The sequence below is a fragment of the Rhinolophus sinicus genome, linkage group LG16 (assembly GCF_036562045.2).
Source record: "Rhinolophus sinicus isolate RSC01 linkage group LG16, ASM3656204v1, whole genome shotgun sequence".
Classification (NCBI taxonomy): Eukaryota; Metazoa; Chordata; class Mammalia; order Chiroptera; family Rhinolophidae; genus Rhinolophus; species Rhinolophus sinicus.
The window spans coordinates 38,706,418-38,727,734 of record NC_133765.1 but is presented as its reverse complement, the minus strand read 5'-3'; the positions used below and the strand labels follow the sequence as shown (position 1 = coordinate 38,727,734).

Below are 21,317 nucleotides of genomic sequence, written 5' to 3'. Positions count from 1 at the left end.
CCCAGACTGAGCCGACATGTGTAGCTGGAGCCAGGGGACAAGAGTACGGGGTGCAGGGATATGAGGTCACAGGGGAAGCAGAGACGTGATCACAAGGGGCTTCATAAACCATCTTAAGGACGTTCGCCTTTTTCCTGAGGGATGAGATACCGTGAAGGGCCCTGAGAAGAGAAGTGCACGACCTGATGTTTTAACACATCAACGAGGCTCCTGTGTTGAGTCAACTGCAGGGGACCAGAGGGCAGGGAACAGGTCCTGGGGATCACGCAAGTGAGACGACCCAAAGGGCGCAAACAACAGCTGTAGCCAAGAAGGCAGTGAGAGGCAGCAGGGTTTGAGATGACTTTTGAAACTGCTGACAGATCAGATTCAGGATGTGGAAGAAATGCAGAGATCACACAAGTTCTGACCGGAGCAACTGGGAGAATGGAGCTGCCCTGGACAGAGCAGTGATGCATGAGACGCAGGTTCCACACGTGGAGATCCAGCCAGGAGGTACACTCAGGACTTGGTGGCATGGGACCCACCGCCATTACGACACTTCTAGGTAAGAGAGATGAGAAGGGACCCCCAAGCTAAAAGGAGAACCAACAGAGTGGTGTCTCAGTGCCACCAAAAGACAGTGTTTCAAGGGAGCCATGGGCCGCCAGGTCCAAGGCTGTGGGCACGTGGAGCCCCAGGAGGAGACGTCTCAGAGGAGCAGTGGGACCGGAAGCTTGACTGATGCTGGTTCGAGAGAAATGAGAAGCAGAGGACATGGTGACAGGGAGTACACGATTCTTTCCAATTCTGATATGAAAGGAAGCTGTGGCCTAGAAAGGGTAGCTGGCATGTCTGTATGTTGACGAGCTACTTCCAAGAGAAAATAAACTGAAGGCAAGACGAGAAGATTAGAGCCACAGCGTGGAGAAGGCAAGAAAGGGCAGATCCCACATAGGAGGTTAGATAAGTAACAGGTCACAGACACTGTAACACCATCAGCAATTATTGCAGAGGATTTAATGGCACGGGATCATACAACCATAGGTTTTTTAAAGCACTTACAGTTACATTACACGATTCTAATGACAGAAATGACATGGTGGTAGAATGACTTAGTTTTAAAATCTATTTTTTAATTTTTTTCCGACCAAACACCGTATTTATTTTATGGGTTCCATTAAAAAAGTTACAAAAACCGTTTTATTTGCACACTTCATGTAAAAAATTCATCAGAAAAAACAGAGACTAAAACCCATGTCTAACCGCAGGGATGACACTACTCGCGTTCCGCTGTGTTAGTTCTGATTACATGACACCGCCCCGAGGGCTGCAGATTTCCGTGGCGGAGCGTCCCCGGCGGAGCGCGGAGCCGGCGCAAGGCCCGGCGGCGAGAAGGCGCAGCCAACATCCAAAGCAGCGAGAGGAGCGCGGAGCGAGGCTGCAGATGCCGATGTTCTGCCCACCCACCGCGGGCAGGTGTAAAGCGGGTCTGAGTCCGCCCCAGGCGTCCCTCGCTCAAGCTGGACAAAGCCCTTCCCGCGGCACCTGTCCGCACACCGGAGAGGCGGGGACCCCCCGCGCGGAGTACCGGTGCGGGGAGGACTCCCCGCGTCGAAGGGGTCGCGCATCGAAACCCAAGAACCAATTCAAACTAGAGCGCCAGGCCCGGTGCTGAATTTAATCACGCGGCGTGAAAACAACGCGCAGCGCCCAGCGGACCCCACAGCCCCGCGCGCCTGGCGTCGCAGACCCACCCCCGCCCCGCGCTCGCGTCCCGGCGGCAGCGTCGCAACCCGTCACCACAACGCGCGCGGCGCGCCCCACTCCGCGCGCCCCGAGGGGGCTCCACGGAGACCGAGGGCCGGGGGCAGCGCGCACCCCACCTCCCCACCCACACCCACGTCACAGCCGGCACCCCGCGCCAGCCCCGCGGTGCCCACGAGCCGCGGCCCCGGCCCGCGCACAGACCCCACGGCCCCCGCCCGCGCACAGACCCCGCGGCCCCCGCCCGCGCACAGACCCCGCGGCCCCGCCCGCGCACAGACCCGCGGCCCCCGCCCGCGCACAGACCCGCGGCCCCGCCCGCGCACAGACCCGCGGCCCCGCCCGCGCACAGACCCGCGGCCCCGCCCGCGCACAGACCCGCCCGCCGCGCACAGACCCCGGCCCCGCCCGCGCACGGACCCGCGGCCCCCCCCGCGGCCCCGCCCGCGCACGGACCCCGCGGCCCCCGCCCGCGCACAGACCCCGCGGCCCCCGCCCGCGCACAGACCCCGCGGCCCCCGCCCGCGCACAGACCCCGCCGCCGCCGGCCCTCGCACAGCGCCGCAGTCGCGGCCTACTCGCGACGCGACGTCCAGGTGAGGCGGCCGCGACGGTCCCTTCAGCGCTGGGCCCCCGGAAGCCCCCCGGCCGCGCTCCACTGCACCCCACTTACCTGGTGAATGGGCCGCGCTCCGGCCGCGTCCGCCTGGCGTCGGGAGCTGTGAGACAGCGGCTGGGGTTCAGGGGGCGCTTCCCCGTTCGGCTCATCCGGGGCCGCGGGCGGAAGAAGCGGCGGCGCGCCTGCTACGGTGAGCCGGAAGTGACGCGCGCCCGCGCCGCAGCTGCGCATTGGCCGCCGGCGCTGACGTCAGCGACAGGGAGGCGTCGAGACGGCCGGGAGGCCAGGCTAGAGAGGCCAGGCGCGGGCGCGGGCGCGGGCTGACGGGCGGGTGGGGCGCGGAGGCTACGCGGGGGAAGTGCGCTCCCGCGGCCCGGGGGAGTGTGTGTTGAGCGCCGGCTGTATGCACGGGCGGGGGTCGCACAGCCAGTCCCCAGAAGGCGGGTGAAGTCTGCGGGCTGTGGGTGCAGGCCTCCCGCTGGGCCGTCCCGGGGCTGGGGGCTTTCGGGTGCTGGCGGAGCCCAGGGCGCGGGCTAGGGAAGAGGCCGCCGGACCGGGGGGTCAAAGGAGGAGGGCGAAGGCGCTCTGCCCAGGGTCCAGGGAGGTGAGCACAGCGGAGGCTGGAGAGGGAGGAGGAGGAGGAGGGGAGGAAAGGGGGGATGGAGCAGAGATGACCGGGCTTCTCAGCTGGAGCTGGGAAGTGGGGAGCCTACCTGTAAAAGAATGCGAGGGCCGGGATCTCAGCCCACGTGCAAAAGTGAACTCGAAATGGAACAGGTACATGCTCAAGTTAGAAAACGTAGGTCTCCATCTTCACAACCTTTGATTGGACCGTGGTTTTTTTGGAAGTTATACATACCAGACGCATAAGTAACAAAAGAAAATTTAGATACATTGAACATATCAAAGTTTAAAATGTTGTGCTTCAAAACATGATTAAAAACAACCCACAGAATGGATGGAAATATATGCAAATCATATACCTGATAAGGCACTTGTATCCAGAATAAAGAACTGACAACTCGACAATTAAAAGACAAATTATTTGCGAGCCGGAGCAGGAGCCACGGCGGGAGGGGGGAGGAGGAGGAGGAGGAGGAGGAGGTGGAAGAGGCGCCCGACGCGGGGCGGGGGGGGGGGGGGGGGGGGATTGTCAGTATTTAAACAGACCCCATCATGCGTGACTACAAGCCAGTGGTCCTTGGGTCAGGAGGCATGGGCAAGTCTGCTCTGACAGTTCAGTTTGTTCAGGGAATTTTTGTTGAAAAATATGACCCAACGATAGAAGACTCCTACAGAAAGCAAGTTGAAGTAGACTGCCAACAGTGTATGCTCGAAATCCTGGATGCTGCAGGAACAGAGCAATTTACAGCGATGAGGGATTTGTATATGAAGAATGGCCAAGGGTTTGCACTAGTGTATTCTATTACAGCTCAGTCCACATTTAATGACTTACAGGACCTGAGGGAACAGATTTTACTGGTGAAGGACACAGAAGACGTTCCAATGATTTTGGTTGGCAATAAATGCGACCTGGAAGATGAGCGAGTAGTTGGCAAAGAACAGGGTTAGAATTTAGCAAGGCAGTGGTGTAACTGTGCCTTTTTAGAATCTTCTGCAAAGTCAAAGATCAACGTTAACGAGACATTTTATGACCTGGTCAGACAGATAACTAGAAAAACACCAATGGAAAAGAAGAAGCCTAAAAAGAAGTCATGTCTGCTGCTTCAGACCTGCAGTAGCAGCAGCTCTGCGCCAGATTACGGGAATGAAGAACTGTTGCCTAACTGGGAAGTGCCAGCATTCAGACTTCAAAAAATAAATCTGAACAGGCTTCTCCTGTTTTATATATTATGTGAAGAATTTAGATCTTATATTGGTTTGCACAAGTTCCCTGGAGAAAAAAATTGCTCTGTGTATATCTCTTGGAGAGTAAGACAATAGTATTTCTCCTTTGCAATAGCAGTTATAACAGATGTGAAAATAAATATACTTGACTCTAATATGATTATACAAAAGAACATGGATGCATTTCAAATATTAGATACAGCTACTATAATCAAATGATTTCATATTGACCTTTTTATCATGATTCCTCCCTGCCAAGCACTAAAAAGTTGAACCATTATACTTTACATCTGTAACGATATAGATTATGAAATTTCCCCTCAAACTCATTGCAACAGGTAACTTTTTTGAGTCATTGACTTCATTTTATATTTAAAAAATTATGAAATATTCTGTCACTATATTCTAATTAAAATTGTTTGAGCATAATGCTTTGGAAAAATGGGTCTTTTATAGGAAAAAACTGGGATAACTGATTTCTATGGCTTTCATAGCTAAAATATATAATATACTAAACCAACTCTAATATTGCTTCTTGTGTTTTACTGTCAGATTAAATTACAGCTTTTATGGATGATTAAATTTTAGTACATTAAAAAAAAAAGATCATTTTTAAATGGGCAAAGGACTTGAATAAACACACCTCAGAAGAAAATGTCTAATGGTCACATGAAAAGATGTTCGGCCTCATCAGGAATCGGAAATACCAAGCAAAACCACAATGAGGTACCACTTAATGCACTAGGATGGTTAGAATCAAAAAGTCAGATAACAAGTGTTGGCAAGACTGCAGAAAAGTCAGAACCCTCATACACTGCTGGTGGGAATTTCACTTTTTTATTTTTATTTTTTTATTTTGGGAAAGGGGAACAGGACTTTATTGGAGAACAGTGTGTAGTTCCAGAACTTTTTCCAAGTCAAGTTGTCCTTTCAATCTTAGTTGTGGAGGGCGCAGCTCAGCTCCACATCCAGTTGCCATTGTTAGACGCAGGGGGTGCAGCCCACCATCCCTTGCAGGACTTGAGGAGTCGAACTGGCAACCTTGTGGTTGAGAGCCAGTGCTCCAGCCAACTGAGCCATCTGGCACTGGCCCATGTGGGAGTAGAGCAGGCAGCCTTTGGCGTTAGGAACACGGCGCTCCAACTGCCTGAGCCATTGGGCCGGCCCCAGGAATTTTAAATGATGCAGACACTTTGGAAAACAGTTTGGCAATTCCTCAAAAAGTTAAACATAGAGTTAATATATGATCCAGGAATTCTAAGTATATACCCAAGAGAATTAAAAACATATCCAAACAAAAACACATACTCAACAAATATTCTTAGCAGCACAATTCATAATAGCCAAGAAATGGAAACAACCCAAATACCCATCAAACAATGAATGGCAAAATTCGGCCAAGTTATTTGCCTCCAAAAAAGGTGGGGTGTGAAATACTGACATACAACATAGATGAACCTTGAGAACATGCTAAGTGAAAGAAGCCAGACACAAAAGGACACATACGGTATGATTCCACTTAAAGGAAATGTCCACAATAGGCAAATCCGTAGAGATGGAAAGTAGATAAGTGGTTTCCAGGGTTTGGGGGGAGGGGATGGGAAGTGTGACTGCATCTGGAAGAGGGGTGTCCTTTTGGGGCTGATGAAAATGTGAAATTAGGCAGTGATGATGGTTGCACAGGTTTGTGAATTTACTACACACTGAATTGTTCACTTGGAAAGGATGAGTTTTATGGTATGTGAATTACGTCTCAAAAGTTCATTTTAAAAAACAGGCTAAAGTGATCAACTCAGCAAAATCAAGGTGCAAATGCCATCTCTGATGTCAAACGCACTGAAATTTTTAAAAAGAAAACGTGGCTATAAAGGGGAGACGCAAGAGGGGCAGTTGGAAGGGGATGAAATGACCTGGCTAAGAGGAGTGCTCCTTTGTCAGCGCTGGTAGGTAAGGCGGCAGAGACGTTAGCGGTAAGATGGCACAATTAGGGGGAGCTCTGAGCAGGCGGGGAGTGGTGATGGGCGGCTGAGGCATTCGTGTTGGCGGGAACGTGGCCTCTCCCACTGCAACGTCAGGAGGGAGGCGGAGTGAGTACGGGCTTGGCACAGGACTCAGGGAGCCGGGGTTCCGTCTCATGGCTTCTGTTCACTCATAAGGTGGGGGTGCAGCCCCGCTGGCAAAGATGGAGCGATTTGAAATAGCAAGGGTGCACAAGCTGGGGTAGTGCCGTGGGAAGGCAGCAGTGGGACCCCGGGGGCGGCGGGACTGGTGGTACCTGGATGTGAAGCCGCACAGCACCGATGGGAACGAGCGTGTGGTTTTCTCTTCCAACTCAGGCGCGAGCTCACAGAAGGCCGGCGTTTGGGCGAAACAACGGCTGGGGACTTCGCCGTGCCAGGGTAACAATTTCAAGGAGGCATAGAGTCCTTGAGGTGTTGGACGGTGGAGTCTAAGGATGGGCCAGGATGCAGCGGCTGGAAGAGAAGAAAGGAGTTAGGGATGGCGGTGGTGACACCTGCCGGCCTCTGCCGCCGCGCACAGTCACGGAGGGTGCTGCCCCCCAGTGGCGACGCTGCGAATCACCACTAAAACGGGCGTTTCCCATCCTCGTTTGACTGAAAAAACATTACTGCAAATCCCTACCTGTGATGTCCTATTTAATTCCTACACTTAGAGTACTGAGTTTATGAAAGTTAAATGATCGGTTTGGTAAATTCTTTGGGTTGGCTGTTTGGATGAGAAGCTTTTAATTCTTATTACTAGTTTACAAAACAGCACAATGATTAGACATTTACACACCTCACAAAGTGATAACCCCAGCAAGTCTCAGATTTTTTTTTTTTTTAAGATTTTATTGGGGAAGGGGAACAGGATTTTATTGGGGAACAGTGTGTACTTCCAGGACTTTTTTCCAAGTCAAGTTGTCCTTTCAGTCTTAGTTGTGGAGGGCGCAGCTCAGCTCCAGGTCCAGTTGCCATTCCTAGTTGCAGGGGGCAGAGCCCACCATCCCTTGTGGGAGTCGAACCGGCAACCTTGTGGTTGAGAGGACGCGCTCCAACCAACTGAGCCGTCCGGGAGCTCAGCGGCAGCTCAGCTCAAGGTGCCGTGTTCAATCTTAGTTGCAGGGGGCACAGCCCACCATCCCTTGTGGGACTCGAGGAATCAAACCGACAACCTTGTGGTTGAGAGCCCACTGGCCCATGTGGGAATTGAACCGGCAGCCTTCGGAGTTAGGAGCATGGAGCTCCAACCGCCTGAGCCACTGGGCCAGCCCAAGTCTCAGAATTTTTCATGAAAAGCAATTTATCCACGTTTTCATTTGTTTAGTTCTTTTTGCATCCTAAGAAATCTGCTTACCACAGGCTCGATAGTTTTGGCTGTCATACTCAGGTCTGTGACACATCTTGAATGAACCTGTTGTTACAGCCCCATTTTTAAAAGAACGTTCTCGCTCTCATTGAACGGCCTGGATGTGGGTTGGCTCCTTCACCTTGCATTCCACCCTCCTACGAGGTGAGGTTGGGAAGGTAAAAGCCACATCTGCCAGACTCCCTTGTGGTCAGAGTTCCAGCTGAGACAGGCCCTGGCTGCCTGCTGCATTTGTGCCCGCCTGGAAGTGGCTGCCCCTGCCTGCCACCCCGGCTATACTTGCCGCCCCTGCAAGACTGACACGTCTTTCTTGGGAGGGAGGTCCCGTGTTGGGTGCCCATCAGTTGGAGCTTCTTGACCTGAACCCCTCACCCTGGGCGACAGCTCCGGGCAGCTTGTCACACAGGTTCAGGTGTTGGGGCCATGTGTGGGGGCTCTGGGTCTTCCCACCTCCCTGACAGCATAAGAAACAGGAGGTGCCTTGGTGGGTCAGTTCTGTATTTTTCTGGCAGTCATTCCAGGAGGCCCAGTCGAAAACCAAGCCCTTCAGCCCTCCTGCAACAATTTGTAAGCCCCAAATTTCCTGGAGAACACATCTGCCCAACTAAAAACACAGAGTGTTTTCTGTTTTCAGAACCAGACCGGGACATTTTTCCTCAGACTGTCTCTAACTGCAGTTTCATATGAAAACTGCTCTAATGGTTTCCCCACTGTTTCCAGGCTGGCCAACGTGGGAGTCTGCCAGGGCAGCTGGGAGGCTGGGTAGGGGAAGGGGGTGCCAGATCAGGCTCTGCGTGCCCCCTGCATCCTGGGGAGATACTGCTGATTTGTGTTTCAATCAGCCAGATGCTGACAATGGAGATCCTGACGATGCGACCCCCTCACCCTAACTTCCTGTGGGCTTCCACACTCAGGGACGGAGCTCGTGACCCAGGAAAAGGCTGTCCCCAAGAGCAGGCTTGCTCCCCTGGTATTCTGGAGCGTGGGGGGACAGGCACTGTCATGATATTGACAGGGACCCAATTTGAACAACCTCTGTGGAGGGCAAGAGCTGTCAGAATTAGGTGGCCATTAGAAACCCATCAGAGGGTTGGCCCGGTGGCTCAGGCGATTGGAGTGCTGTGCTCCTAACACCAAAGGCCACCAGTTCGCTTCCCACATGGACCAGTGAGCTGCGCCCTCTACAGCTAAGATTGTGAACAACAGCTCTCCCTGGAGCTGGGCTGCCTTGAGCAGCCATAGGTTGGCGTGTGCTGTCGTGGGCTACTGTGTGCTTCCAAGAGCAGCCAGCGTGAGTGGCTGGCAGCCAGCGTGAGCTGCTGTGTGCTGCTGTGGACTACTGTGTGCTGCCGTGAGTGGCTGGCAGCCGGCAAGAGCTGCTGTGAGCTGCTGTGAGCCGACGACCTGTGACCGACTGCCTCAACGGCAGGGGGAGGGGAGGGAAGCACAAGGCTCATAACACCGGCATGGGCCAGGGAGCTGTCCTACACAACTAGACTGAGAAACTATGGCTTGAACTGGAGTAGGGGGAGGCGGAAGAAAGGGGGGAAAAAAGCAAAAAAAACAACCCATCAGACCCCCGTTTCTGCATCTAGGAATACTCACGTTTCAGCGAGGATGAGTAGGGATGGTCACTTTGTCCACCAGCAGGCTGGGTGGTGTGGACCACCTACACAGGGGCCACCGGTGAAAACAATGCAGATCTGGATCACAAAGACTTGCTACGCTGAGAAAGGCACCAGCTAAATGTGTAGTGTAAGCCACCATCCACATGAAGAGAAGGGTCCCATGTGCTCCCTGATGCACAGAGCTCTCTGGAAAAGCTAAGCCTCTGAGACATCCTGGGAATTAGGGCAGGAAGGCAACGCCTTTTTTGTGCTCTGATCATTTTTCCAAGTACATATACTATTTTACAATGTCACGTACCCATGGGTCCTCCAAGGTGATTTAAATGGGTCACCCATTAATTGCCTGGAGTCCCAACTGGGAGCTGTTTAGTCCAGTGGCTGGACTGGCGCTCAAGCCAAGACCATGTAGCCTTGCACGGGGAAAACCCCTCATTCCCAGCAGTTATTAGGCTACTTCCTGCCCCCGGAAGTGACTTAAAAAGCCCTATCACAGGTAAAATTAACATATTTAAAAACAATCTCCAATCTCTCTCCTCCAAACCCATCCCTTTCCCGATCGCCCCGTGTCAATGGCTCCAGCCATCAATGCCTCAAACCCAAAGCCCACGTCAGCCTTAACTCCCGTCCTTCCCCAGCCCCAGTTCCCCCACAGCTCAGTCCTACTGTCCTCTGCCCAATATGCACCCCTCACTCCTCTCCCCACGTCTCCTCCTCAGGTCACCACCAGTCTCCTAAATTGTCTCCTCACCTAACCCATCTGTCCGTCACACACAGTCCTTTGAAGGTTATGTGTCCAACCCCATTGTACACATATGTGCACACATCACACATGCACACATGTACCCATGCACTCACATCAGATACACTCATATGGGTATGCACACGCATCACACATGCACACATCATACACACAGGTATGCACATGCATGATGCACCACACACTCAGGGTGCTCACATCATGTACACACGGGTCTGCACACATATGCATGCTCACAGCCCACGTGCACACACTCCCCACTTCCCCACCTGAAACCCTCTCGTGCCTTCTGCAGACTTTCCAACTGCCCAATGCCCTCTTCTTTGCTAAGAGGTCACTCTGTTCTACACAAAGCTGCGCCACTTCATAAACAGCATTTCCCAGCCTCCCAAGCAGCTAGTGATGACCACGTAACATGCCTCTGGCCAATGAGGGAAAGAAGCTGCTGGTGTGTCTTCCCGGAGAGCTCACTATGGGACATTTTTGACACCATGCCCCTTCCTGAGCCCTCAGTCCTGCCACCTGAAACGTGGACAGTGCTGGTGGATGTGGCCAGGATGAAGACCAGGTGCTGAAGAGGGCCAGCTGGACAGAGAAAAGGAGCCCTCCCAGGCCTCGGGGACCACCATGCCGGCCCCCTGCCATGCCGGCCTTGTCCGTACCACGTCGGGCTTTACTACACACAGCCAAGCCCCATCCCGGTGGCCTGAGGGCAAGTCCCGACAAGAGCCTCAGTCCCGAGCCACAGGGCACGCGTCCCACGGATCACCATTCACCAAGGCTCCCAGGGCTGGGTCTGTCCCAACACAGCACACAGCGCTCCTTTCAGCTCTCAAAGAAAGAAACACGGGCAAGATGAAGGAACAGGTAAAAGGAGGAATGACTAAGCAAAGTCTGTACTGATTTAATAAGAAAAGTGTTTCTTTAAAAAATAGTGTCTTTATACGCTGAGGTGGACAGAGTTCACTCTGATCTGAAACAGATTGCAGCAGGTTCTCCCTGTGAGGGAAACAGAATGACGTGGGTCTCAGGTCCTGAGGTAACGAGGCCACATCTCGGCTCTCCAGGCTCTCCGGGCTCGGAGCAGTGCCGGCTCCGGGCACACAAGTCGCAGCCACGGCCAAGATGCTCCACGGGGTCCCGCCTCAGTCGCTGTGTCCGTCCCCTTCCTGGGGGCTGGGGACCTGCAGAGGCACAGCGGATGAAACAGCTGTGGGGAGCACGCTTCCCAGGCATGCAGGGGGCTGTCGTGGCCGGGCTCAGTGGTGCCTGGCCACACGCTTTTGAGCCGCTCTCCAAGCCCACCCCGTCGGGAATGAAGGCATTTCTTCTCGGCCTGACGCCTTGTCTCTCAACTGGCTCAAGAACCTGACTTGAATGGGGCAATCCAGAAGCTGGGGATAAGAGGGGGTCTTTACAGGGCTCCTCCAAATCCCAGGGAGACATAAAATTGGGCTCCCCCAAAGCTGGACAGTGCAGGCCCCTCAGCAGGGAGTGGGATGGCAAGTGGTCAGCAGCCTCCATTAGTGGGACTCAAACCTCAGGTCCAGCCTGCACACGGGCTACATCTGGCCTCAGTGCTTGGAAAAATTAGTAACCATCCACACATCAAATTCTGGAACGCATTTCTCTTGAAAAAACGTAAGCTCTGACCACACTGGGCCCCCCCTCCAATGCGGCCACCACTGGCTGGTGCTGAGCTGCAGTGGGCCCTTCAGCCGGAACAAGAGCCCCGTTTTGGTCTCCACCCACTCTGGTCATCTCCCTGCTGCTGGCGGCCGCTCACCATTCGACCTACACGCCTGCCGGTCTCACACCTGCACGCACGAGCTCACAACCCCAGGTGTGCAGAAGTGTCCCCTCAGATACCCAGACAATGGGCAGACGCCTCCCAGAGCTCCTGGTGGGGATGTCACCCTCTGAGCACCCTCTGCCCAGCATGAGAGCATGTGGGCCTTGGGGACATCTCCCAGCTTCCCAGGTCAAGATTGCAGAAGTAAAATTTCAACTTCAGATTGCTTTTAGCTCCAGTGCCTCAAATCCTGCACGTTCCTCTAAAATTCGGCTGGCAGTGAACCCATGAATGAGTCACACTTGGAGCCGGGTCCCTAGTAGGTCCTACAGCTAGCCTGGCCACACGCTTGTGAGCAGAGCCACCTGACCAGGACCCCGCTGTGACACGGGATTCAGCACAGCCCAGGAGGGCAAGGACGCCTGGCACTGAGCATTCCAGCCACCTCTCCTCATGGGACCCCACGTGCTGGAATGGGGTTAACAGACATGTGCTAACTGACAAGCAGTGTCAGCCCAAGGAGGCCCTACAGTCACTTCCATGTCGCAAACGAAAAGACCAGCCACCTAGGGTGTCCCTCGCCCAGGGTCACGAAGGGGAGTAGGGAGCAAGTGGGAGGCAGCATTTGGGGTTAGCGGCCACGTGGTCCAACACCCTAGTCCTATTCCTCTCCACTGCTGTGTGACCTTGGGGGAGTCATGTACCTCTCTGTGCCTCAGCCTGCTCATCTATACATCAGGTACAATGACACCAGCACGTAGTGGGGTTAGCAGCATAGCCACAGACGACATATAGGTAAGTGCTTAGCTAAGCTCCTAGAAGGCCCTGGGCCAGCCCCCAGCCCCATAGCCCCTCAGCCCCAGCCCCACCTTGGCACCGGGACCGGCTGCAGCCTGGGCAGTGGCACTGAAGTCATGCATGGGCAGGGTGCTCAGCCACTGGGCCATGGACCTCTCATGGCGCTCAGTGTTGACGATCGTAGGGTAGATGTGCTGCTCCTTGAAGGCAGTGACCTCCGCTTCCTCCTGCGCCCAGTCCAGCGGCTCGTGCAGCCCGTCGCTGCCGTAGCGCCGATTGTACCTCTCAAAGTGCACGCGCTCCAGGACCAGGCCGAGCCCGGGCGCCTTGGGCACGTCCACCTTCGCCTCCCCCCAGCTGCGCTCCAGCACGTCCTCGGGGGCATAGCCCTTGACGATGGCCACCACCAGGCCCACCATCTTCCTGATCTGGTGCGTCATGAAGCTCTGCCCCTTCACCTTTATCACCGCGAACTCCATGGCATCCCGCTCGAAGGGCGCCTCGCAGAACATGTCCAGGATGTAGCGCTGGGCGCTGGGCTCCCAGGGGCACTTCTGCGAGGTGAAGTTGTGGAAGTTGTGGGTGCCCTTGTAGCGAGCCAGCAGCTGGTTGACCTGCTGCAGCGTCTCGGCGCTCAGCCGGTAGGTCTCGTCCTGCACGTCATGGTCTCTGTGCGCAAAAGCAAACGTGGGTAGCATGTAGAAGTAGGTCCTGCCATCACACTTTTTCTTGGAGTTGAAGCCACCTGTGACCCGCTTCAGTCCTGGGGGAGGAGGAGCCAACAGAGGGTTCAGACAAGCGCCGGGACCAGCCAGAGGCCAGGCATCTCAGCCCACGCACGGTGCTTGACACGAGCTGGCTGCACGCGCTAAACCCTAAACCTCCATCTCGGAGCAAGACGGCCCAACACAGCAGAACCCACGTTTGTTAAGAACCCGGGAGGCCGAAAGGGCGGGGCCTGCGTTTGCCCCGCCCCGCGCAAACCTCGCTGCAGCTGAGCCCGGCGGAGGGACTAGACGCCCCCATGCGCCAGCGTGAATCTGACCCAAGCCTACGGTTGGAAGTTCTGCAGATACGGGTAGAGGTAGCAGCATGTGTAACAGCAGGAAACAGAAAGGAAACAAGAAGTCCAGCAACAGGAAAATGATCAAATATATTCTAGAACAGTCGTAGGATGAAACAGACCAGGAAGCAGGTCTGCGGGAGCTGAGGCCGGGTCTCCTCCGAGACGCCCAGTGCCTTCAGCACAATGTATCCGTTCATGCTCAGTAAGTATTTCACTGTTGTGAGAAAAACAGAAACGTATGTGCATGCCTGTATTTGTATAGAAAACCTCTGGAAGAACACCGGGAACTGTTAGCGGGATGACAGTTTCCTCACGCCGAGACCCGTAGGCACCACCTACCAGAGGTCCACCAGGTTAGGAGGGAGTGTGACTCAGAGCCCCACTCGGTGGCCTGTGTAGGAGGGCCGACTGGGGCCGTGCCCCTCCAGGGGGAGTCATGCATGTCTTGCTCAGGCACACGATGGGCACCAGGACGCCAGCGTGGTGGGCACAGCACCACTGGCTCAAGGCAGCAGCTATGCTGTGCCCTGTCCCTGTGTCTCCAGTACCATGTTTGGTTTGGGATAATTTTCATTTTATTTTTTTGTCTTGGGTTAAAGTTTCAGTCTCATCAACTCTGTGCATCACAAGTCTGTGGTGCCCGTGACATCAGTTGTTCAGGACTGATGGAAAGTGCTGGCAGACAGCCATGTCACTGGGCACGGCAGAAGCAGTGCCAATTCCTTAAGCACTCGTGTGTGGGATGTGGTGTTCCTCAGCAGAACTGGGAGAGGTCTGTGGAAGACACCAGAATACTCCCATGGACAGGAACGGCATGTGAGGGGACTTGATTCTCGGGGGGGTTAGAAAGGAGGGAGTTACCCTCCCACAGCACAGAAAGACCACAGGATAATGAAAATAACCCTGTTACACCAGAAATGAACTCAAAGTGGGCAAGGGGACCAGCAACGAGGGTTAGTGGCTTCCCGTTAAGAATCCTGCTGACGACCTACAGCCAGGCATTCCAGCATGTTTCCCTGCAGTAGGCCCAAGCTGGAAACACCGACAGGCCCCTCAGCAGGTAAAGGGGTAAGCCAGTGGTGGCTGCCCGTGTAATGGGGGAGCACACAGCGATAAAAAGGAACAGACTGGATGCACAGCTCCACGCAGGCGTCTTTCACTGGGCTCCGTGGAGGAAACCCGACAAAAAGAGTACATGCTGTATGATTCCGTTTATATCAAACCCTACAAATACACACTAATCCACAGTGACAGCAAGCAGATCAGTGGTCATTGGAGGAATGAGGAGGAGGGATGGGGAGGTGCCATGTCCTGCAGGTGACAGGATCACTGTCTCAATTGGGATGGTTTCCCAGCTGTACACGTGCACAAAAGTCCTAACTGTATACTTAAACATGTGGTTTATTATACACCAATTCTACTTCAGCTTTAAGAAGTAGTTTAGGAACTGGTAAATGGCTGCTTAAAGAAAAATACTAACAAGGTAGTTAGTGTGGGGTTTGTAAAATACACACCCAGGACAGCACAAAGCTGAGAGGGGAGAGACAGGACTACGCTGTTGTAACTTTTAGACTCCACACAAACCGGTGTGACTTCACTTGAAGTAGATGGTGGTTAGAGATGGGTGCCTGAACCCAGGACTAGCAAGCAATGGCCAAAACCCTGGCCGTTTTTATTCAGTCCATGAGTTGACACTGAAGGGTGGTTAAAAAAGAAAAAACAAGAAGAATATGCAACAGAGATCATAAGCTATGTGTCCACAAAGCCCCAAATATTTCACTATCTGGCTGTCTACAGAAAAGTTCGCCAACCCTTGCTTTAAACCCCAAAGCAATCACTAAAATCCATAGCGAGTTACAGCTAACAAGGCAACCAAGGTGATAGATAACCAAATGCAATTATAAAAAGTATCAATTAATCCAAAGAAGGCAGAAAGAGATGGGGAACAAAGAACAGGAGGGACAAAGAAAAACATGGCACGGTCTGCAGCAGCCATCCCAATACCACACTAAACATAAATGGCACAGACGCACCACTGAATAGGCAGAGAGGGTCAGACTACATTCTTTTTTTAAAAATCAGATGTAAAAATCCTAGTTACTAGGCCTGTTATAAAATGGAATAATTGACCGTTTTAAATTGATCAAACCTGGACTTTCATATCCAGTGTTTCGTTAAAATAAGGCACGTGTAACATCAAGGAGCTCCAATTTCAGGACTTTCCTAGGCTGTCCCTTGCGAGGGAGGCGGGAATGCCGACTCACAGCCACTCTACCAACTGCTAAGACAACTCTGTTTTCTTAACTCCACACCCAAGAAGTTTGGTGAAAGAAATTTTGAGTCTTTCTGCAAGATGAGCCACTAGGTGTAGCACCAGCATGCAAGGCTTACCCAGTATCCGGATGTGAGAAGGAAGGTGGCTGTTGATCTTTGCTAAAATGTCGTCAATGAGCCTTACCTTCAGGGACACAACCTGGCCGGCTGCGGACACGCCCTGCAAAGGAAGCACAGGGCGGGAAGGGCAACTGAGCCCTGCTCTGTGAGCAGCACACTCTGTGAGGCGGTCTCTTGAACAGAAGGACCACCACACGTTACGTCTTTTCATGGAGGAGTTCTGTTTGGAAATGCATCTGAAGGGCACAACCAAGGACAAGAATAAAGCTCTGTGTACCAAGAGGGTGAGCACCGCACCGCGGGCCTTCTCAAATGGTATGCCTAGCAAAACACAAACTAGGGGACAAATGCATGACATCATGCAGATGACAAGTGGAGTCCCACCTCAAATGACTCTCAGTGACTTGGGAAAATAAAAAATGCAGCTAAGAGGATGAAACTGTGAGGCAGAGCAAGAAGAGGTGACCCATCTAGGTCATAACCGTTGTGATCCTGAGATGGAGGGAACGAGGGCAGTCAGAGGACGCTGAGATGCAAGGGACAAGGGCAGAGGATGCTGAGATGGAGAGACAGGGCAGCAGGAGGACAGTGACATGGAAGGACAGTGCATTCAGACGAAGGATGGTGACATGAAGGGGACAAGGTCAGAGGACACTGACACGGAGGGACAGGGCAGCAGGAGGACAGTTACACGGAGGAACAGGGCAGCCGGAGGACAGTGATACGGAGGGGACAAGGTCAGAGGACGGTGACACAGAGGGACAGGGCAGCAGGAGGATGGTGACAAGGAGGGGACGAAGTCAGAGGACAGTGACATGGAGGAACAGGGCAGCGGAGGGAGGACGGTGACACGGAGGGGACGAGGTCAGAGGACGGTGACACGGAGGGGACGAGGTCAGAGGACGGTGACAGGGAGGGACAGGGCAGCCGAGGACAGTGACACGGAGGGACAGGCCTGCGGGCACAGGTCCCCACCTTGTCTGTGCGGGCGCACCGCTGGAACGACATCTTCTTCATGTCCTCGCCGTGATTTTCGGGAATGCAGCCTGCCCGGACCAGGGCGGACACCAGGTCGTCTTCAATGGTCTTAAACTGCGAGGATCCAACGTTCCTCTGAAGAAGAGAGAGCACGTGGGTTCTCACTCAGTCACTACCCACATGTCGGGGCCGGGGCCCAGGCTGCTCCAGGTAGGGGCAGGCGTGGTGTGCCCACACCCATGGCACAGGGACTGCACCTGTGGCCACGGGGAGACCCTGCAGTTCACCCCCCTCCCAGGGAAGTAGGAAAGTCACCTGAGGGTACCCACTGTCTCTAGAAATCCCCACCACAGGCAGTCGGTGAAACAGCCAACAGTGGGTGTTGTTTCCTCCCTCCCGAGGGTCTGAGCCAGCACCCTCCTTCTGCTGGAGACCCATCTGTCTGCAGCACCAAGGGCAGGGGGACCTCCCTCAGCACTGCCAGCCAGGGCTGGGTTTGGCATCCCTGGCTTTTCCTAAACCCGTTGGTTCCTTGGGCCTAATATATGTCAGGGAAGGACACCCACTGCTTCCAGAACCATCTGTCACACTATCCCTGTCGGCTTGCCCTAAACATAACCCTGGGCCTACAGGACCCTATGACATCAGGGACATCACCATCCTGACCGCTCTCAAAGAAAGCGTCTCCAACAGGCCTGCAGGCGCTTCGCCAAGACTCACTACCGTGGGGAAGCCCCTCCCCAAGTCTACAGCCCTTCTCACTGCAACGTGGTCCAGTCCCTTCATTCAGCAGAAAGTCACAAAGGCTCAAGTGACAGGAACAAATATTAACAAACAGGGATAACAACACCCGCAATCTCAATCTGTTCTTCTGTCAGCCCTGTGAACTGCTGTCCCTCTCCACCCCCACCCCTAATGGGAAACTGAGGCAAACAGAAGATGATGGATGTTTCCTCAAACTTTTCGAGACAGTACGATGCATGTAATCAAAACCACCCTCCAAATAGCATTCAGTCACCCACAAGGAGCAGCAGAGGGGTCTTTTCCTACAAACACTTAGGGCTACATCAGAGGAAGCAATGTTTTCCAAACCACTGTCCCAATCTACCAGTGGGCGTGCACTTAGTTTCCCGTGGGTGCAGCCTACACTTAATAAAATAGGATACGAAGTATCTTCTTACTACTACTAGTCACAGTAAGAGCTGTAACACTGGGCAAGCTTAGGTGGCACCGTTTTCTTAAACTTGCAGTCACTTAAATACTCTGTACACAGCAGTGAATGGCTTTACTGGGAGACAGGCTTCCAGAGATTTCATTCAAACAGAGTCGACTACAAGGAGGTACAGAAAAGAGTCTGTGCATTTGGAGGCACCCACACCCTCCTGCCTTTCAGAAAGGGTCCAATTGGTGGGCTGGGTGGAGAATCCTAACGGGTGCCTGCTCACCCACAGTCACCTCCACGGGTCTGCCAGACACTAACAACCGGCTGTCCTGGGAGTCTGCAGCCGAGCTCAGGGCGCAGCACCAGTGCTCCAGAGATCAGTGCTGTGATCCGCATCTCAAGAGGGGGAAACCGAGGCAGCAAGCGCTTCCATCACTTGCCCAGGGCCACAAGGCTGGTCCACAGCAGAACTGGACCCTTACCCACCTTGGGAGACACGGGAGAGCCCGGCGCACAGCATCTCCGTGGGTGGAGCAGGGTCAAAGCGGTTTGAATTGGAATCTCCACCTCCCTCGATGGGCCCCGCATGACAACTTGGAAATAGAGATTTTCTGCAGTGTCCTGAGGCGGCCTCACCGGGTAACCATCATTCCAGGGCCCTTAGGCGGCCACACCCACGTCCCCAAGGCAGCCGCGCTCACCTGCATGCCATGGTAGCCCTTCCCGGAATAGGCCATGAGCAACACGACCTTCCGCTTGGGCGGCTTCCTGTGTGGCTCCCCGACCTCGCAGCTCTTCAGCTTTTTGGTCTGCGGCTCGCTTTCCTCCCAGACCCTGGCTCCGCCCTGCCAGCCACACCGCGCCTTCTTCTCCTGCTCCTGCCTGGCCACCACAGGAGCGGGGGACTTCGCGTTCCCGGCCATGGGGGACAAACTGGAAAGACGGGGCGGTGTGAGCAACACAGAAGCTGTGGAGCTGGGAGACGGGGGCGGGAACCGAGCGGCACACGCCCTGGGCTGACCGCCGAGTGGAGTCCGGCCCTGGGTTTGCACGAGGCAGGTTCCAGCGTCCCTCACACTGGGCGGGGACAGCACTGAGGGACTCGGGGCTCGGCCGTGCGCCCGCGAGCTAACCCCAGGGCTGGGACAGGGCGCGGTCATTACCCGAGGAGGCGCCGTCCCAGGAGCGGCGTCCACGGTCGGCAGGCTCGCCACAGGGCCCCGGCCGCCGCCAGCAGCCTGGGGACCCCCATGCAAGGCGGGAGTGGCGGGGGGGGCACGCGCCCGACCCCTGACCTCTCCGGGACGCCCCGGCCCGAGCCCTCCGGACCCCGGACCGCCCCGGGACCCGCCACGTTCCAGCCCCGCCTGCGGCTAAGCTCTGACGTCTCCTGACCCCCAGGCTGACCTCTGACTTCCCCAGGCCCCCTCCTCCTCCCGCCTCGCCCGGCCGGCTTCCCCTCGGGAGTCGGCGAGACCCCGGCCACCCACGCGGGGACCAGAGGGACACGTCCCCACCGGGCCCCACTCACGACGCAATGGACAGAACCCCAGCCGGACCACGTGGGCGCAGACGGAAGCGGAGCTCCACCGCCGGACGGCGGCCGGGCGCGGACAAACGTCCCGGTGGGGCGGGGCTTGGAGTGGGGGCGGGGCGGGGTTGGCCGGGGGCTGGGGCTGCGCTGGACGGGGGGCGGGGCCTGTCGCGGGGCGAGACCGGCCGCATTTAAGGCGTGGTTTGGGCGGAGCTTAGGGCGGAGCGAGGCTTCCCCGCCGCAGACGCCCGGCTGGTTAGAGACTGCGGTGAATGCGGCTGCGCACGACTCCTTAGCGAAAACAAATTGTCCTAACTGTAATGCTTCCTAGGCTCTGTCAGGGTTACACCTGTTAACGCATTCACCTCTACCGAGACGGAGAACAACGCCGAGCAGTCACACAACAGTGCGTCATAAAGTAATAAATGCCATGCAAAAGACGAGTCAGAAACGCTGACGCCGCCTGCGAGGTGGGCGAACTCGCAAACGGGATGCCCAGTGGAAGAAGCAGATGCAAAAGCCACATGCCGTGTGATTCCATGTGTGTGAAATGTTCAGAAAAGGCAAATCTAGAGGCAGAAAGTGGGCTCGTGGGTGCTGACACGTCTCCTATAGCTCACAAGTTAGGCCTGGTGGAAAAAGAGCTCACTTGTACTAAATGACCCCCCCACACACACAACCCTCCCCTCTGCGGAAGGGAAGAAAGAGCCACCTCCCGGTTCCAGGGGTGAGGACAGTCAAGATCACCTGTGAGCAGCATTAGCAAGCACCTGGCCACTTTCACACAGAGCACCCCTACCCCTACCTGTACACAGCACCCCACCTTCACAGAGCACCCCACTTTCACACAGAGCACCTCCACACCTGCTTGCTCCTCAACCCCACCAGTTACAGCAGGTGATCTTGGTTGCATCTCCAGTGTATGGAGGGTAAACTGAGGCCTGTGGGGTTGGGACAAGCACCAAGGGGGCCAAAGTTTGAGGTGAGGCAGGTGCCAGAGCCCAGCCTTCCTGGCTGAGGGGCCCGCAGGGGCCTGGGCACGCTGTGAACGGGCAGGGGACTTTGAGGTTGTCCTGCATGGTCACTACACCCCCAAGCCCAGGACTCCTGGGCCCAACCCTTAGCAGCAGGCTCCTGTGGGGACATTTACAGCAGCTGTATTCATAACTGCTAACACTTGGAAGCCCCAAGACGTCCTTCAGTAGGTGAGGGATAAGTAAACTGTGGTGCATCCAGACAGTGGAGTATTATCCAGCACTAAACAGAAGTGAGCTCTCAGGGAAGACGTGGAGAGACCTTCGATGCATGTGACTGAGTGAAAGGAGCCAGTCGGAGAAGGCTGCACACTATGTGATCCCAATGCTGTGACATTCTGGGAAAGGCAGGACTGTAGGGACAGTGACAAGATCAGGGATTGGGGTGGGGAGTGAACAGGTGGAGCACAGAGGGCGTTTAGGGCAGAGGAACGACCCTGTGTGACACATAATGACATATGCATCATGACACATTTGTCGAAACCCACTGAACGTACACTACGAACTCTGGGTGATTGTGATGGTCAGTGTAGTTTCAATTGTAACAAACGTACTCCACCAATGCAAGGTATGAATAATGGGAAACTGAGGC

The 21,317-nt window shown here is 54.9% G+C and overlaps 2 protein-coding genes, 1 long non-coding RNA gene and 1 pseudogene across 13 annotated transcripts in view; 1 reads left to right on the top strand and 3 right to left on the bottom strand.

Annotated features, from left to right (window-relative positions):
• The window catches only part of EP400 (E1A binding protein p400), an 87,053-nt gene extending 84,502 nt beyond the window's left edge, over positions 1-2,551 (bottom strand). For all 9 annotated transcript variants that reach the window (XM_074321448.1, XM_074321451.1, XM_074321450.1 and 6 more), the window contains exon 1: positions 2,420-2,551. The gene's annotated coding sequence lies outside the window, so the exon portion shown is untranslated. The remainder of the gene's footprint in view (positions 1-2,419) is intronic.
• Positions 2,552-3,514: 963 nt separating this feature from the next.
• LOC109456443 (ras-related protein Rap-1A) lies at positions 3,515-4,733 on the top strand (annotated as a pseudogene).
• A 303-nt stretch (positions 4,734-5,036) lies between these two features.
• LOC141569139 (uncharacterized) lies at positions 5,037-7,470 on the bottom strand. Its single transcript, XR_012492555.1, has 2 exons — positions 6,489-7,470; positions 5,037-6,386 (listed from the first exon to the last, which is right to left on the bottom strand). It is a non-coding gene; the product is annotated as an uncharacterized LOC141569139 (long non-coding RNA).
• A 3,385-nt stretch (positions 7,471-10,855) lies between these two features.
• On the bottom strand, positions 10,856-19,814 carry PUS1 (pseudouridine synthase 1). 3 transcript variants are annotated; one of them, XM_019748765.2, is made up of 6 exons: positions 19,689-19,814; positions 18,859-19,090; positions 16,993-17,130; positions 16,015-16,117; positions 12,629-13,320; positions 10,856-11,151 (listed from the first exon to the last, which is right to left on the bottom strand). In XM_019748765.2, the coding sequence occupies exons 2-6, from the start codon at positions 19,078-19,080 to the stop codon at positions 11,113-11,115; spliced, it is 1,194 nt and encodes a 397-aa protein (XP_019604324.1). In that variant the 5' UTR covers positions 19,081-19,090; positions 19,689-19,814; the 3' UTR covers positions 10,856-11,112. The 3 variants fall into 3 exon arrangements, with proteins under 3 accessions (XP_019604324.1, XP_019604325.1, XP_019604322.2); XM_019748766.2 differs by having other exon boundaries at positions 19,565-19,699; XM_019748763.2 differs by lacking the exon at positions 19,689-19,814 and adding an exon at positions 19,321-19,558.
• Positions 19,815-21,317: the final 1,503 nt, after the last annotated feature.

Bases quoted from the DNA above. Each gene is read 5' to 3' on its own strand.
- PUS1 (XM_019748763.2), bottom strand. From the start codon at position 19,409: ATGGGGGTCCCCAGGCTGCTGGCGGCGGCCGGGGCCCTGTGGCGAGCC. The intron at 17,131-18,858 runs GTGAGCGCGGCT...TCTCTTCTTCAG, and splicing joins AGGGCTACCATGGCATGCAG to AGGAACGTTGGATCCTCGCA. The intron at 13,321-16,014 runs GTAAGCCTTGCA...CTCCTCCCCCAG, and splicing joins TTCTCACATCCGGATACTGG to GACTGAAGCGGGTCACAGGT.